The sequence below is a fragment of the Poecilia mexicana genome, unplaced genomic scaffold (genome assembly GCF_051168715.1).
Source record: "Poecilia mexicana isolate PSO_F unplaced genomic scaffold, ASM5116871v1 scaffold_9, whole genome shotgun sequence".
NCBI classification, from domain to species: domain Eukaryota; kingdom Metazoa; phylum Chordata; class Actinopteri; order Cyprinodontiformes; family Poeciliidae; genus Poecilia; species Poecilia mexicana.
In genome coordinates this window covers 20,939,931-20,957,168 of record NW_028263378.1, presented here as the reverse complement: position 1 = coordinate 20,957,168, position 17,238 = coordinate 20,939,931, and the positions used below count along the sequence as shown (strand labels likewise).

At 39.5% G+C, this 17,238-nt stretch overlaps 1 protein-coding gene across 3 annotated transcripts in view; it reads left to right on the top strand.

Moving 5' to 3' along the window:
* trpm3 (transient receptor potential cation channel, subfamily M, member 3) overlaps window positions 1-17,238 on the top strand; it is a 138,630-nt gene that overhangs the window by 12,020 nt on the left and 109,372 nt on the right. The window contains exon 1 of one of the 3 annotated variants that reach the window (XM_015004049.2): window positions 15,540-16,006. The exons of the other annotated variants lie outside the window; for them this stretch is intronic. Within the exon in view, the coding sequence (XP_014859535.2) occupies window positions 15,917-16,006 (90 nt within the window). The 5' untranslated portion in view covers window positions 15,540-15,916. Of the gene's footprint in view, window positions 1-15,539; window positions 16,007-17,238 lie in introns of those variants that run through there. 3 annotated transcript variants of the gene reach the window in all.

Here is a 17,238-nt window from a genome sequence, read left to right as displayed (position 1 = left end):
ATGACTGTTTCTTTTGTGTGTGCTCCATCAAATACGTTTTATGTTTTATTTTTTATCTACGCTGGATTCCTTGAAAACCACATTGTCATTCTGTACAGATCACAGAGCTTTTGGCTTTTACTGTCAAACATCAGAAATTAGGCATCGTCTTGCTGAGTGGTGAATTCAGCATTAAGCATACAAGTGATACATTTCAGGATAAAGACAAAAAAATCAGCTGTTAAATCTAAACTTAATCAGTGTAGATACTATGAAGTAATATACCTCCCTATGGTTAGCAAGCGAACTTCAGGGTAATTTATACATGTTTTAAACTCGGGAGAAAACAACCTCTTTCAGCCCCTCCACGCACACACACACGCACGCAAACGCACACGTACACACACGTACGCCTTCACCAACCCTGAAAGCGTTCCCTGGATTAATGACTACCTTCTAACTCAGTTAATCCGTCACTATCCCCTGCTGAGCTCACCGTCTCATCCTGTAATCAAAGTGGAAACCAGCGAAACATAATTGGCTTTTGCTGAGTGATTGAGTTTAGTTCAAGCTCGATATTATGCTTCATAGAAATGTTCTAATTTTCTTTCTGGCATATCTCCCCATTGGTTTTGTGCAGGATCCACTAAGATTGTCCTTTTTTTTTTTTTTTTTTTTTTTTACAGAGATCGTATTAAGTACAAACTAAACATTCAGCTGTCATTATATATGGAATGATCTTTTTTATGTAAATGTAAATATTTTCTGTCCGTGTAAATATGTTTGAATGGAGAGCTGCTGATCTAAAAATCTGTGTACCTTTGAACCGTGGCTTTGAAGCTCCGCTGTCTGATGCCACGAGCCCGGGGCTTTGAGGATGAGCAGATCCTGATACGTGTTACCCGGTGTAGACTGTTAGGCTGTAATGATCGCCATTAAATCTACACCCAGGGCTGTGGAGCTAGGTTTGCTACGCTGACCCACAGTATGGTAACTTGGACAGTTTAGGACTTGAATGTTTGAACTGCTCTGATTTCAACTGTTTTGGAAGTGGATGGGACGTCTTTAAGAAGTTTGAAAGCCAGCAGTATTCAGAGGTCCTTCCAGAATTATCTCACTGATAAAAATCAAATGCGGTTATATCCTGCTTTAAACCTGAAAAGAAGTTTACAATATTTCTGTAAATCCTAAATGCGTGTGCCAGATAGTAAGTTGGTGCTGCGGTGTCTTTGAAAGAAAAACGACATTTAGTATTTAGTAAGTTAGGCCACATGTTTAGTTCAAGTAGAGATCGTTGTCTAATACAATTTCCTTCACAGATGATTTAAGATTTTAATAGTTTTAGATTTCTTGTGTTAAAATGATTTATTGAAGCCACGTGTTTTTGTGATTTTACTAGAAAAAGAGTAGAATTGTGTTACATTTTCAACATCAAACTAAAAACCTTTCTGTTTCAAGTTTTTACTTCAGGTTTCTATGCTTGATCTCTTAGTGTCACACAGAGAGCTGAAGAAAGAGGGATTTTGCTTTGAAAAAAAAAAAGGCAAGTCAGAAGTCTCGGCTGTTGCACCAGGTTGAAATGAGTGACTGTTCATTATGTTGGTTTCTGACACTGAGCCATGTCTGCATTGCTCTGTTGACTCAGAAGATTAGATCGGCAAGCACTAAAGCTAATCTGGAATTTATAGATTTCTGTGTGCTTGGTGTGTGTGTGTGTGTGTGTGTGGGGGTGGGTGTGTGTGTGTGTGTGTGTGTGTGTGTGTGTACACGTCTTTGAGCTCTGGGCTGACATGGACTTGTGGGTCGGCGGTATTACCAGGTGGGTCCTGCACTAATCTGCCAGTCTACAGAGAGAAAAGTGTCAATAGAAAGAAAAAGGCCCAATCACGTCACTTTTCTCAGGAGGCGACTTCACTGATGGACTCCTCTTGTTGCAAACAGATGGCCTTCCACTTGTTTCTGCTGTTCCAAATACAAAACGCAGGCTGAATATGATCAGATTTAACGGATGTTCATTCAAGGGAGCATATGCAACTCAAATGTGTAAAATAACTTAAGTGGCACAGTGAAGACTAAAATATTCAGGACATAATTTTTACATAGAAATTAAATTGAAGAAGTAGCTCCTTATTCCCTGCCTCCTCATGCCATCACTCTACATAATATGTTCCTGAAAGTCTTGAGGATCTTCTGGTGTTTTTTGTTTGGATTTTTACAGCTGTGATTTACTGTTATCTTTGTTTGGTGCTAAGTTGTTAAAATAAAATAAAGGTCAAATGTTTTTTGTTTGTTTGTTTTACAGTGCTGTATGTAAGGAGAACTCTTCATTAACTATTTACATGTGTTTTCTGGACAGTTACAAAGAACAGACAGAATTGGATCCAGAACAAAAGATTTCATAAAATGCAATTTTGAAAACGTAAAAAGCCAGTGATTAGGTGTGATTAGGTGTTCTCGTCTTAAGTGACTTGAAGCACCGTTTAAGTGATTCCCACCTTTAAGAGCCTGTTTCCCTGCAGAGCAAATTGTTATTCAGAGGTAGTCCAGCAGGGGTTGGCATATTTGACTCAGCTTTACAGGGGTTGTCTTTCATCTTGGTGACAATTTCTTCTCCACTCACACAGCTGCTCTGCCACAGCCCAGATAACCTCTACACTACAGCATGCTGCAGCATTTAAGGCAGCCTTAAACCCAACCCGAGGCACGTCACACTCTGATACCGCACAGTCCTCTGTGGAAGTGGTACATAACACTTCCCTTCATTCTCAAACCCATACATTAGTACAGATTTTTTGCCAGAGATATTGTAGAAACTTAAAAAAATAAGACTTGGGTTGATTCTTGCAAGGCATTAATGATGCAGTACTGTTGGTGCTCTGATTTATACTTAATTATGTCATAAAATACTTTAACGGTTAATGTCACACAGAAGAAAATAAACACATGCCTTTTTATTGAGGTGTTTAGATGGTTAGCCATTTAAAAATACGCAACCTTGTGATATATTACAAGATCAAATGCAATCTTGTAATTACATTTGATTTGTCTCAGCTGTTTATCTCTTATAGCATCCATGTTAGTGACTATGCTTCTCTTCGTTGCAGAAACCTTTTCCCTCTTTCTTATTGACTATTCTTGTTCTCACTCTTTCCTCTTTCACCTCACACAATTCTCTCTAATCCTTTCCTTTCCTATCGACTGTCCCTGTGAGACGGGTGTGTCTCACAGGGACAGTAGAGATTTTCTTAGTCACACTTATCTCCTTTCACGAACAAAGAATTGAAGCACAGGAACCCCACTTTCCTCCACCACCTTACACACACACTTTAGCACGTGTTTTATTTTTAAAGAAGCTTGACATTTAAGCTTGTTGTGGATCAGTCATCCTTCGACTGGAAGAAAAGTGAGTTGATTTTTAACGTCTAAGTGTTGTCGGGCTTATCACTGATCCACAGAATATACTCATTTATTGTTTGTCTGTTAAACATGACATGGCATTAATATAAAATGCTAATTTGAAACTCAAAACACCGTATTAGTATGCTTGCTTGCTAAATGAGGGTGAAAAGCTTTTCACTTTTTTATATCTGCATTAGTTTATGAGACATAAGTACAAAAGTGCTACAATTCAATAAGTAATTTATTAAATGATGACCTACAATGTAATTGGCAATTAGAAAAAAAAATTACAAGTATAAATATTTATATTTTTCCTACAAAAAGTCATTTGTAATTGTATCATAGTTATAAAACAACTTGCATTAGCTGCTCTGCCTATAAACTTGTTTACTTCATTTTATATGCATTGCGAAGAAAACCCATAAAATAGGCGTTCCTCAAAGTGCCGTCAGTCAGAATCACAAACTGTATAATTCAAGCTAATGTATTATAATCAAATAATTTATTTGGATCTATGTGGGGTAGGGAGCACTTGGTACTAGAAAATGATTGTCTTTTCAAAGACCACCAGTGGCTCTTGTACATTATTCATCTACAGTAACGAAGAGAGAGTGCCCATAATTGTGCCACACCGAGTGCTGCAACTGCTGGTGCATGAATGCCCTTTTGTAATTTCCATACACCTACACACGAACAGAGCGTGCTGCAGGCTTTACTGTAACTGACTAATCTCTTGTGATGTCTCTTTTAACCTTCAGGCATTTGAAATAGTTAAAAAATCACAATAATTCTTTATAGTTGGCTTCTGATCGTAGTGTGATGCGCTTTTAAGTACTCTGCACGACTTCATGTTGAATGAGATCAAATTTTACTCACCACTACATTATCAGGTCTAGAAACGTATAGAAAAGAGCGGCACATTATGCAGCTCCAGGTCCCATATTTAAAACCGGACCTCTGTTTAAAATGAGCCATGCATTTGTAGGGGAGCTTTCCATTTATTCTTTAAAAATAGGATAAAATGAATCAAAGTCTTTGGAAGCTAAATTTGAAATTCACAGGAATGTTGAGGCAGATTCATCGGCCTGAATGACAAGCCATACAAGAACAGCTGTAGAGATATCAAAAGGTTAGTGCAGTAACTTCTTCAACTGAACAGTAAACATATGAGAGTCATCGTCATAGTTTCCTCCATCCTTTGGCTTTAAAGGGGCGGTGAGGTATTGTGTAAAATGTTTTTTATTTATTTCCTCACCAAAAGCTTATCTAGCGTGTTGCTTTGCTTCTTCCATGCATGTTTGAGAAATCGTTTATTCTTCTGTGGCAACCATTCACGGGTGCTTTAACGCTTTGTCTCTCAGTGCCTCAGCTTCAGTAATAGCAGCTATTACTAAACACCTGGAAGAACTTTGCATCACACAAACTACTCTGTGCAGCCCTGCTAGGAACGTTGTTAAAGTGATGACATGCTTACGGTGGAGCGTTTCAAAGAGCAGGAGCTTCTTAAAGAGACTCGGATGTGGATCTCTCCAGCTCCTGCACGGTTTACATGGACCTCTTGGCTGCTTGTATGATTGATGTTCTCCTTTTTCAGCAAGTTTGGGTGACTTCAACTGAACCGTCATTTTCTCTGAAAGTTTGTATTTATTCAGTTCAATTTTCATTTTTAAATGAAGTGTTAAACAGTGCTTGATTAGATGGTCTAAGCATGGGATATTAACCTGTGATTACTTTAAACCCTCTTCACAACTTTAGCCCTGATATTGCCGAGATGCTTTGTCATGCTACTGCATCAAAACACTGTAGTAACTGAATCTTACAACCAAGGCATTATGGTAATCAGTACAAATGAGCAGCTCAGGTGTTTGGGATGTAAACGTTGCCCGTAGGTCATTATTTTTAATTAGCACCATCTTCTGACTCTGTTTCTTCTGACTCGTCTGACAATGCATGGTGCTTATCATCAGTCATCTGCATGCTGGGAACATTGCACAGAGCTGCTTGGGGCCGAGTATCAAAGATAAAAAATGAACAACTGATTTCAGGTATGCGAGTTCATTTTTCAGCTCTGTTTGGAATTGCAAAGATCTGTTGCAAACAGATTGTGAAAGTGTTGCCCCTTATCAGAGAAAACAAGTGTCTTTGTGATGCTGCTGCTCTGTGTTGGTATTTCTCGCAGAACAATCGGAGGCAATTCACCAGCGTGTGGGCGTGTGCTTACACACAGTGTGCTAGGAATCAGATAGGTGATAACTGTGTTGTTGTTTAGAGCGATGTGCAACACACACTGTTCCCCACTTCACACATGCATGCCAATTAGATTCTGTGACTACCTCGAGTGCAAACTCTTATCAGCTTTGCATTAACTTTCTGCCTCTTTCAACTATAACTTTATTGTCAAACAATGCTGTATTGGGCCTAGCTTGATGGGCTTTGCAACCATATTAACACCGCTGTTACTGTAATGTATAGGCAAATAGTGATTGATAGGGAGTTGTAAGAACTGGTGGAGTAAAAACTCACTTTGAAAGGAGCTGTGTGCAAGCCTGAGCATGTGTACCTGCAGTTCCATCCCACAGCCTGATAATAATTACTTCTCTCCAGATGGAGGAGTGTACCCTACACAGCAGAAGTCTTCCTGCCTCCTCGGGGCAAACGGAGCAGGGGGTCCGTGGGTGTGTGTGTGCATAGATGTGTTTGAGTGCATATGAAGGGAGGTATTGAACTGTCACTTACTGAGCATCCTCCAGGGAGGAGAGGCGGAGGAAGCCAAAGAAGATAAAGGCTTTTGAGGGATCGTGAATCCAGCACACACGGCTTTGTTAACAACCACCTTTTTGCCAAAGAGCTGACAGTGTCATTTTGTATGTGTCCACTTGATGGATGTAGCACATTATAGAAAATTACAGCCCTGTACCACGACTGCTTTTAGTGACACAATTTTTTCCTTTGCCGCACAAATGTGCATTTCTCTCCCAGCAAAACTTCATGTAAGCGGGAAAAGCTGTGTAATCTTGACATGGAGATTAATTTGGTTGCTATAAGTTTTATTCAGTAAATTTGGTGACAACATTCAGAGTTAGATGGGCGGAGAGGATGCTAATCTTTTCTTCTGCAGGGACCACAAGGCTGGTCAGATTTTGCTGTGATATGGATGGGGCTAAATATAGGCTAGGGGCTACTCTAGATTGCTCCTAGTCTAGCTTGATTAGACTAGGGTGTACTATGGTATACTAGATTGAAGTGGGTGACCAATGATGGTCCCTCGCATCATCAAGAGTAACCCATAATGTCCTTGCTAACACCAAGCAGTCTGGACTTAGCACTTGTTTCCGCAGAGACATACTCCAAAGTACTGTACCTGCATAGAAATGCAAGTACAGTACCCTGGGGTACTCTGGTATACCTCGGTATGAATTGTTTTCCTTTTATTTAACCATTTGTATTGCCTTTTTGGTATGTAAACCTTCTCAAGGCACTGTATAGGTAAAAACAAATCACTTGCTTCCAGGTTTTAAATAATTTTGTTCTTCTTCACAACCTAAAGCAGCAGCCTGTTTCATAATCACAACTTCAGACAAAACTCATTAAATACCTATAAAATATCATCCTAGGTGTGTCCCCAATAGTATGTTGTATAAAAAGAAATAAGAGATGTAATCCTACCACACTCTGCTTTTGACACTGCATGTTTAACGCGATGCAAGCCAAGGGATTCACATTTTCAATGAGCGATCAGCTTCACAGCAAATTCTTTCTCGATTGACAGGTGGAAATGGGCTTCCTTCACACTTCTGTCATGGTGCAGATGGGTGGTGTCACACGGTTTATCTGCAAAGATGTCTAAGAGAGTAAATGAGCTGCAGAACACCCACATGCTGTTGGTGGATATAAAATATGCTCCCACTCTGCCAGTAACAACTACAGCAGATTATGACTAGTCATGTGTCGTGAGTAAATTATTCTGGCATCCACTGACAAACACACAGATCTACAATTTCTTTTCCCTCGCATTAAGCCACATAAATCTGCTCTTACGGTCCCAAATTACCGTGATTTTGGTTGCCACATTAATCAGACTGTGTGTAAAGGTTATCCATTTCGATGAGCTCTGCAGTACAGGGTGAAAGTAAAAAGTCATCTCTTATTTTGCTTATATTTTCCTTAAAAACAAAACTGCATGATATCCAAAGATCTTTCATTGCTTTTCAGTTCAGTGCTTTTACATTGCCATTGTTAGAAAGGTATTTTCTTTTGTGTATTAAAGCACCCAGTTTTGGCCTGCAAGCCATTCAACCATGTAAAGTTACCTAATTAAGGGAATCATACATGCCTGCAAAGGATAGCTTAGGAAACCATCAGACCTAAATTGGACTTTTAGATGCCCTGCAGAAGCAGCAGCCTCTCACTTAGACACATTATTCCCATCTGTTTTCCCACTTCTAGTAAATTGCCATATGTTTTCCAGTTTGACTGACGTAAAATATTTCTGCACCGACAAGGTGATTCTCTATAAGCCATTAGGTAAAAACTTGACATATCTTGTCACGACGTGCAGTGTATTTCAAATTTATTCAGGCAAAACTGCACATGAGGAGGAGAAAAGGAAGTGTTTTTGAAAAGTAAGTGGCTTAAAAAAAACTGACAGGCGACAGGCAGTCTCTGAAACTGATGCCTTTAAGAAACAGGGGAAAACAAATCCACAGAAGAGCGACCACAAAGCTGAGAGACTCATCGTCTCTCAGTTGAACATTCGTATGCCAGCTTTTCAGATAATAGTTGCTCAGGAATTGCATTGTTGGTGCTTAAGTACAACTTTGTTTATTCGTTAAACTTCATAAATATGTTGAAATTAGTGGAACAGTGCTGGTCAAATGCTCACAATTAAATATCTAATAAGAGGTCGTGGGGTTAGAAAAAATAAGAATAGATTGTGAAGGATTAGAGTATGGTGACGATGTGGCACAAAGGAGATCTATCTGGGAATATCGTTCTCTCCGTTATCTGTGCTCTTCCTACTGAATAATCAGTTTTGATTACCTCATTCTTCTGTAGTTTTAGAAACCAGCTTTTATGTAATACTGATAAAACCATCACTAGTTTCAATTACCATAGTAAATCTGTTCTTAATATTTAGTTTTACTGGGGAATATTTAAAGCACCAAAAATAACCAACAGAATGGTGCTTTTACCCAGGCCGTATTTGCCTTGTTTTTTTTCTTTTTTTGCCACAGTTCATATTCCAAACAATAGGTGTCGCTATTAAGCAAATAATGCCAGTCTACAGAGCATAACAGAAGAAAGGTCTTCTCTTATCAGTTACTTTTCAAACAAACAAAACATTCAACCTTAACATAATCAGATTGTACTTGTACCATTTTCTTTCTGTCTTTCTACCCGAGTCCTTTTCTTCCATCCCTCCTCATGTGTCAATAGAAATCTATTGGTTGCTAGAAGCAGATGATAGTTTGTGTTCTTTGCATTTACGGGCAAAAGCATCTTTAAAAGCTTTTCATGCCCCATTGCAAAGTGCAACGCAGGCAAAGATGGTAAATACAGCATGGATGTTGTTTAAGCTAGTAGCAACAAGATTTGTTGTGTACAAAAATGTAAACTAGCTCTTTTGTTATTGGACTTAATATTTTTTTAAGAAGAAAGAGACACTCAAGAACTACTTTTTTGAAGAAAAGAACAATACTTTTGTTCAAATATTAGGTAAAGCATAGCGTGTTATGTCTTTAGAATTATACACTGAAATTGTCCAAAAAACACATCAAGTCTATTTTTATATAAAAAAGCTTATATGTTGACTATGTGAAAACAAACTTTATAACCTTTTTTTTTTAAATCTACTCTTTCAATGTTCAGACTTTTTTCGTTGAACTATGTTCTTCCAGTGAAAGGCTGATGATTTTATTAAATCACAGTTTGGCAGCTCAATGTTCTTTTTCTAAGGTTTCTTTGTTTTTTCCAAGTATTTTAATTCCTTAGATTACTGCATTCCTCTCGTAACACTGTGGCTTTCATGAGCTGATTCAACTCGTCTTATTAATTTGTGTTCTCAGCTGTCTGACATACCCAACCTCTGCTTCTTTTCTTCCATTCATTGTAACAAGAAAAAAGGTATCCGTCCTCATGTCTCTGCTTTTCTTTTCATCTTTCTCTGTTCTTTTGTCTTTCGTTTAGTTTACAATCTTTATACAGAGTGAAAAGGCACCGCACTGTCATCATTACTCAGATGGACGCTGAACCTGACGGAAGGCAAAACCTTTTCATGTCAGAGAACTTCTCCCACGCTGCTCCTACCGACTCGGCCCAGGGTCGGCTAGTGGAGATGCTCCAGATAGCGCCAGGTCTCTTACCTGTCACGCTTTGCCCTATCAACAGGAAATGTTGATTTATTGAATTTGTCATGGATATAGAACTCTGGGTCACATCAATGAAAGACTTTACTTTTGTTAAAAAGAAAAAAGAAAAAACTCCCATCAGAAATACTGAATAAAAATATCAAGAAGTGTCAGCAATGACACCATGCCCCCTATGTTTGTTTATTTTAAAAAAAATAAAATCTTATCCATCTTTCTCTATTTAAAACCTTCTGACTTACATTTCAACTGTAGCCTTTTTTAAGAGGCTAATATTAATAATAACAATTTCCATGAATCAAACCATACATGCAAGTCAATCAAGAAAAAGTGCAGAAAGAAATTCTTTGTCACTCTGATTTACTCTGATGCACACTGATCCAAGCCTTAATCCGAGCAGTTCTTATTCTACTGATGTGACTGATATTACACAGAGTCACAAATAATATCACCAGTGAGGGCAGTTTGTGAATCTGCTTGGACCATTGTAGGTTTTATAGTATTAGCTTTGTCTGTGCTGCCTGGCGGACCAGTTCTAGTTCACATTGGAATTTTCTTGTGAGCCCAAATTTTCCTGCTGTGCTTTCAGTGTACTGAGATTTGAAATCTTTTCCAAATCACCGGGTCAATTTCAGTAGGACACGTAGAACAGATGAATCATGTGTGGTTAAATACTTCTACACATCTGCAGCTCGTGTTTGGAAAAACGGTCCATTTCTGTCCCAGCTGGTTTCATCATGAGCAATTTCTTAGACCTGCTCAACCCACTTTGGTTGTGATAACAAATCGTTTTTAGTTTAATGTAAAGTTTAGATTTTCGTACGTTGTGCATCTCTGTCCGACAGCTCTGCAGTAAAATGACTGTAAATCAATTTCTTCATCTTCCACTTTGCAGTACCCAGTGGGAGACATGAATGTGTGAAAATCAAATCTCATCTTGTCAAGTCTTGTTCTGTGCCAAGACACGAGTAGCTTTTAACATTGTGATAATTGGTGCAGCCATGAAAAGCAAGAGGAGAGAAGAAATGAGAAACCTGTGTGCATGTGTTAAACAGATGCCCTCTTTTGTTGATGACTTATACTGAGCTTTTTATCAGGGAGATGACGCTGACCCGACTTACTGTGTTAAATATTTTCATACCTTTGAAATAAAAAAAAAGAGGCAGAATCCTCTGGTTCGTTTTGATCAAGAACAGCTTCTAGTTTATTAGAGTTTCAGTTTTGTTCATGTTTTTTTTTTATTTCTGTTGAATCCTGTTGCTGGGAAATGGATGAGAATAATGTGCATTTGAAGGCTGCCATCTAGGGTCAAGATGTGGGCAGTGCAGGGTGATTCACTGAGCTGCGTTTGCGCAACCACTTAATACAGTAAAATGGACGGGTGTGAGTTGGAGTGTTAGGGGTAGGGAAATTGGACTGGCATTACTTTTTTCTTCTTCTTTATGTCCATAAATTCACTCCATGTCGGATCTGATGGACGGCTGAGAGAGACTTGGGATGACTGCATGGTCGGTGATGTGGAAGCTGTTAATGTCAGTGATTAACTGTTGGTTCAAAACGACGATTAAACACAGGATGGTGACTCAAAGGAGGAATTGGAGCATACACTAATAGATTGGGATGTTGTTCACTTTAAAAAATCATGAAAAGAAAAGGCCTTTTTTAAAATTCTCAATACCCTGAAGTACATACAGTATCGCATATGCACACTTTAGAAGAAAAAAATCCTACGTAGTTTGAATCCAATCATACTGCGACATAATGATGTGCTCAAGAGAGAAGTAATGAATTAGTTTAATTTTGCAGACAATTTCCAGTAACAGTGCTAACATTTGTCCGTACGGATTTCATGTCTTGATTGAGGTTTGGTGTGTGTTACAAAAGCAGTTTAAGATGCTATTGTCATCAACTCACTGTGAAATTTCAGAGCTTTTATAATTCTCTGGTTTAAAAAGAGAGTAAATGCTTTCTCAGATGCTCAAAACATGTCACATCTGTCAGTAAGATCACACTTCTCTTGAAACGTGTCTGGATAACTCAAACAAGAAATGCAGCTGAGATAAAATAGCTTGTCCATTGTCTTTGTTTGCAGTCAAAAATTGCATTGCAGTCAAACATTAACATCCTCAGATTTGATTCACTTTGCAAAGGAGGCCGTGTCTGACAGAATGAGAGAATGGTTAAATGCTCAAAAATGTCAAAGTGAAAGCTGTGAATTTGCTGCCAAATAATTAAGGAGTATAGATAATGTACATTAACAAAAACACATTTTATGATCAGCGTCATGAAGCTGAATGCTGTATCACAAAATCACTTGGTACAAATGCAGACACTTTCTATACCAGCCTTCTTAAAAAAAAAACCTAACAAAATCAGTTGAATTAATTTAAATTTAAATCAACCTTTGGTTTTGATCGCTGAGTTAGTTAAATCTTCACATAATTAAATGAAAATAAAATAATTTAATATTTTGTGGTCGCACCTTTTGGGAACAATAACTGCTAGCAAGTAATTTCTGTATGAGACGTCAAAACCTGACAACAGGTAAGTTGAGCCATTATTTCTGAGCAAACTGCCTGGCATTTTAAAGGCGGCATCTCCACTGTAATTTTCAGATCTTTTCACAGATGTCTAATATGATTTTGATCTGAACTCACAGAGAGCATGTGCATTGTCCGGGTTTTATTCTCAACTCATTCTTGAGTGGTTTCAGTTTATTTTCCTCTTCTACCCTTGACCTGCAGCACAGGCTGAGCTCTCTGACAGTGAGTAGTGTGTTTCTCTGCAGGATGCCCTGGTGGCTTTGAAACTTCACTGTGCTCTGTGCAATTTCGAGGTTTTCTGTACCAGATGCAGCAAAGCAGCCCCAGGACAAAACCAGTCCCACTCAGCCCACAGTAGGTGTCGTGGTCTTTTAATTGAAAACTTCATTTTTTCCTTCCGTAAACATAAAGCTTTTGTCAAAGGTCTCAAAGTGAAATATCCAGTTTTGTCTCACTTGTCCAATTTTAATAACATGGCTGATTGCCCACTCTCATCATAGCAAATTATAGTCCTGCTTTTTTGTGTTTTCTGTCAACAGTGAAACCCTAAAAGGTTTTCTTATGTAGAGCCTCTTGAGGTTCAAAATGAAACGGATGTTGTAATGATGCGTCTTGTCCTTGGAGACCATCTTGAATAGTTTATTTTGCTCGTTTTCTACCGCTTGTCTATCTGATCAACTTGAGTTTGCATTTTCTCTCACGTTGTTCACCTTGAAGGTTGTTAATGAACCTTATACTTTTATTTACAATTAGCAACTTTCATCACAGGAAAGTGGTCTTGTAATAGAGATGCAATGAGTAGGATATTGTGGCTGATTTCTGTTATCTTATTTTTGTAAAGCTTAGATCTGCTGATATAGACTTAGGCCTTTCTAATATTTTTCATAATACCTTGGAAGTTGCAGTATGTGACGTTGATAAACAATACGTTTGCTACATATTTGTTGAAACTGTTGCTATGTAGTGAAAAAAAGTCTAGGTCCTCTGTCTTCTCCCCACGCTCCTACAGCCATCGGCAGAAATACACCGCTGACGTCTAATCAGAGCCAGCAGGAGTCTCTTAGCGCTATCAATCACTCTCATGTACACGCTGCTCTCTCCCTTCTCCTTGCTAGCTTCTTGGCTACAGCTGGTTCTCCATCCCAGAGCCTGGAGTAAATGTGCAGGCTAGTTAGCTTGGCCACCGATGATGGCGGATAAACAGTTTTCGTACACTGCATTTCTGCAGATGGCAGTAGAACCACAAGGAGGAGGCAGAGGAGCTCATTTTTATGTTACAGATAAAATGTCTTATATTATACTATCATGGCATGACAGTTTTAACAAATATGCAAAAACATATAATTATAAAATTACAAACTGGAGTTTCGAAGGGTTCAAGAAAAGCATTCAGTGTTTTTTTTCCCAAGCTATTAGTTCTTTTTATATTATCAGAGATGTCATGAAGCCACATTTGCGAAAGATTAGTTGCTGTGAAAATGTGTTTTACAGGTTTTTTTTTTTTTTTTAAAGATGACATGTCTATGGAGTTGCCGTAGGCAGAAAGCTCAAAGTGAGAAGCCGTGCTCTATTCAGCCTTTCTGTGATCTGCAGGAAAATCTCGGTCTCTCTCTGTTTCTCACCTTGAATCGTCTTGACATGTCATAGAAAACACAGTCTCCTTTCAAAGAGCTACTCGCGTTTCTGTGTTTTCATCTTATTCCGTTTAAACTCAAGATTTCTAGGAGCATCTTTACCTTGTAGCCTTTACCTTCAACGTGGATATGCCTAGACATCTCTCCCTGAAGTCTCTTTGGTCTCTTATCAGTGCGTTGCATTGAACAGAACCAAGTTACCTTCCAATACTTCCTGTATATTCCCTTTAAATAAGTTGAACGGCGAATGAAAAGCTTGAAGATACTGATCACTTGGTTTGAAACATGACAGTAACTTTTTTTTCTTTTCAATTGTTTGAGTTCCCACAAATGCGACTGTACTATTTTAGCATATCTTTGTAAGATAAACAAATGATTTTTTACATATAAAATAGAAATAAATATGCGTCTGGCTCTTTGATAGAAGAAGTAGTTTTGAATGCAACCAAAAAATGTAGGAGTTTTAAAAACTAACCCCAATTACGCACCAAATCATATTTCCCTAAACTTCACCTGGTTTTACTAAACTCAACAAAACTGCTGTTGGTTGATGAGTGAAAATGGTTGGACCTCTTAGTTTAATGCATCATGATTTGATTTCCTGATTTCCAGCCGATGAATTGAAAAACAGCTGCGACCGATTGCTGTGTGCCACGTCCTTATAGACGCAGACAATTTTTTGTATTTATTTGTCTTTTACAGTAGATGTGATCAGCTTAAGCTATTTCTTAAAGACAAATTCTGTTGGAGAAATAGTTTTTTCTTCTGGTTATTTCATTTGGAAAAAAAAAAAATCTGCTTTTTTTTTCACCCCACTTTTGTCAAAAGAGGCTGAAAAACAAGAGTCAACCGGTGCACAGAAACAAAGCAAGAGTCAATTGGTGCAATAAATTTCAGCAAATGAGCGAAGGCGAAAGAGAGATGCTTGAGGGCAACGAGGAAGATTTTATCCACAGTGACAGTCTCAGCATCAGTCCCGTCAGAGGTTTCTAAACCACTTTGGAGAATTTCCTGCATAATTATGATGTCTCACGTGTGGATTTCTAAGTAGGTCGCACTGCTCTGTTGCTGCCGCACCAACTTGTTTCATGTGCTTCCATCTTCAGCCTCCATCTGAAGGCACTCTTTAAGACAGAGCTTCGGCTCTGCTGCAACCCATTTCCACATGGTGCCTCATCACATCTCTTCCTTCTCTTCCCATTCTCTCCATCAGCCCTCCTACCACTGTATCTCTCCATCACTCCTCCTTTTTCCATGTACAGAAACAGTCGTTCTCTCCCCTCTCCATATTTTCAGCTGGTTCATCAGTTTTGCTTGGTATCATTATTCCATCTCTTTTTTCTTCCTTTTCTCTCTCTCTTCCGTTCTCTCTGTTTTCATCTTGGAGACAGGAGTGTGCATGCAGTCTCAAATCCAAGTCTCCTCTCTGCTTATGCGCTCTGCGCTACGATCCTTCTTCCTCTCCCCTCCGTGCTTTACCGCACTGCTCACATCTCCTCTCTCCACATCTCCTTCTCTTCCTCACTTTCTCCTTCTCTACCTGCATCTCTGTCACACCACAGGCTTGCATCTCTGCTGGGCATTGCTGCGCTCTGCTTTGCCGTTTGGAGAAAGGCTGTACGCTCTGGGGATCTTTTCGCGCCAGGGCTGAGCACACTCCAGCTTCTTGCAGAGGAGGATTTAGCTGCTCTTGGTGCGCCAGGTTTGACTTGCCTTGGATTCCTTGGATCTGTGGGAGCTGGAGAACAGGGGAGGACAGGAAGAGGAGGAGGAGACGGGAGAGAGGTTTACTGGCTTGGAGGAGTCGAGGCTTCAAGGTGGTGGCAGTGGCGGCTGATGGTTGCCTGTCGAGGGTCATGCCCTGGGACTTGCACGTTATTCGGCAGTTGGAGTTGGAGACCCTCTCCCATTTTTGCCCCCCCTGTGGGGCAGAACTAATCCTGGTGCCGGGGAAAGCTGCCGGGCACCAGTGGCTACAGCGTGAAGAGTGGACACCATGAACCAGCTGGACGCACCAAGACCACTTAACTGGACCATCAGGAAACTGTGCCATGCAGCCTTCCTGCCATCTGTGCGCCTGCTAAAGGTAAAAAAAAAAAAAAAAAAAAAAAAAAAATCACAAGAGAGCAGAGAGTGGAAATGAGCTAAAAAATAGATGGCCAGGGAGATGGGAAAAATATGTCAGGCAGCTCTCTTGCTTTTCTGCTCCTCTCCAAAGGAAGACAGCTGTTAACATTCTTTAGTGTGAACGCTGACGAATTTTCTTACAGAAGAAAATTATTTATTGTGCTTTAAATCGGTGAGTGCATGGCTTTCATTAAAAGACGGACAGTGGGTATTTTTCAGTTGAAAATAAGAAAAAGTGGGGCAAAGCTGCCAGCGTAACGCTCTCAGAGGGGAGCTTAAAGGGCTGGAGGAGTGGGGATGTGCAAAGAGTGGCGGATAAAAATGGAGACAGGGAAAAGCGGGAGCACAATGCTAGAGAGGTTCAGAGAGAGTGGGACAAATATGAGAGAGAAGGCTGAGGAAAGTGTGTTAAGGAAGAAAAAAATGACAAAGGAAGTGGGGTGGAGGGGATGCAAGGACATCACAGGGTCAATTTTAAAAGTTTTATTTACATAACTAACAAAAGTGCAGAGACTGTGAACTGCTGATTTATGATTCGAGTAATTGAAGATATGGTAGCTTAAAAAGAGGAATTTGCAGGAATGTCTTGGAAGAAAATGCTCCACTGGAGAATGGAAAGACGTGGACGTTTCACATGCAGTTCCAGCAGAGATCTGATATCATGAATCACTCATCTCATCGCATAATAACACTAATAGGATAATGACAGCTTTGTCTGCTTATTTTGAGTTGCAAAGGTTTAGTTGGAAGACTGTTTTCACATCGCCTGAGCAGACATGCATCATGGGAACTAGAGCATCTTGTGATATTTGAATATGTTTTGTCACTTCTGTAAATCCACAGTCCCTTTATGCAGCTCACTTACAGGCGTTTGTATCCTAAAACCTCATCTTTGTGCGCTCTTGTGATTTTATAAGCCAGTTACAGGCTCTCTGTTCAGAGGGCTATTGTTGGGGGTTCTGAATACCTCTTCTTCACTCTCCTTTGATCTGGCTCCATCAAAGTACCTCACAGAGCAGTTTTGCTGTGATGTTGAACCACACAACCAGAGTGCCTCGACTCGTGTGCCGTGCATTTGCATTTGTATGCCGCGGTTAAATGAATGTCGCTGTAAAACCTTGATTGAATCTGCATAGTCTGTGTGTGTGTGTGTTTGTGTATGTGTGTGGGGGAAATGTGGATGGCAACACA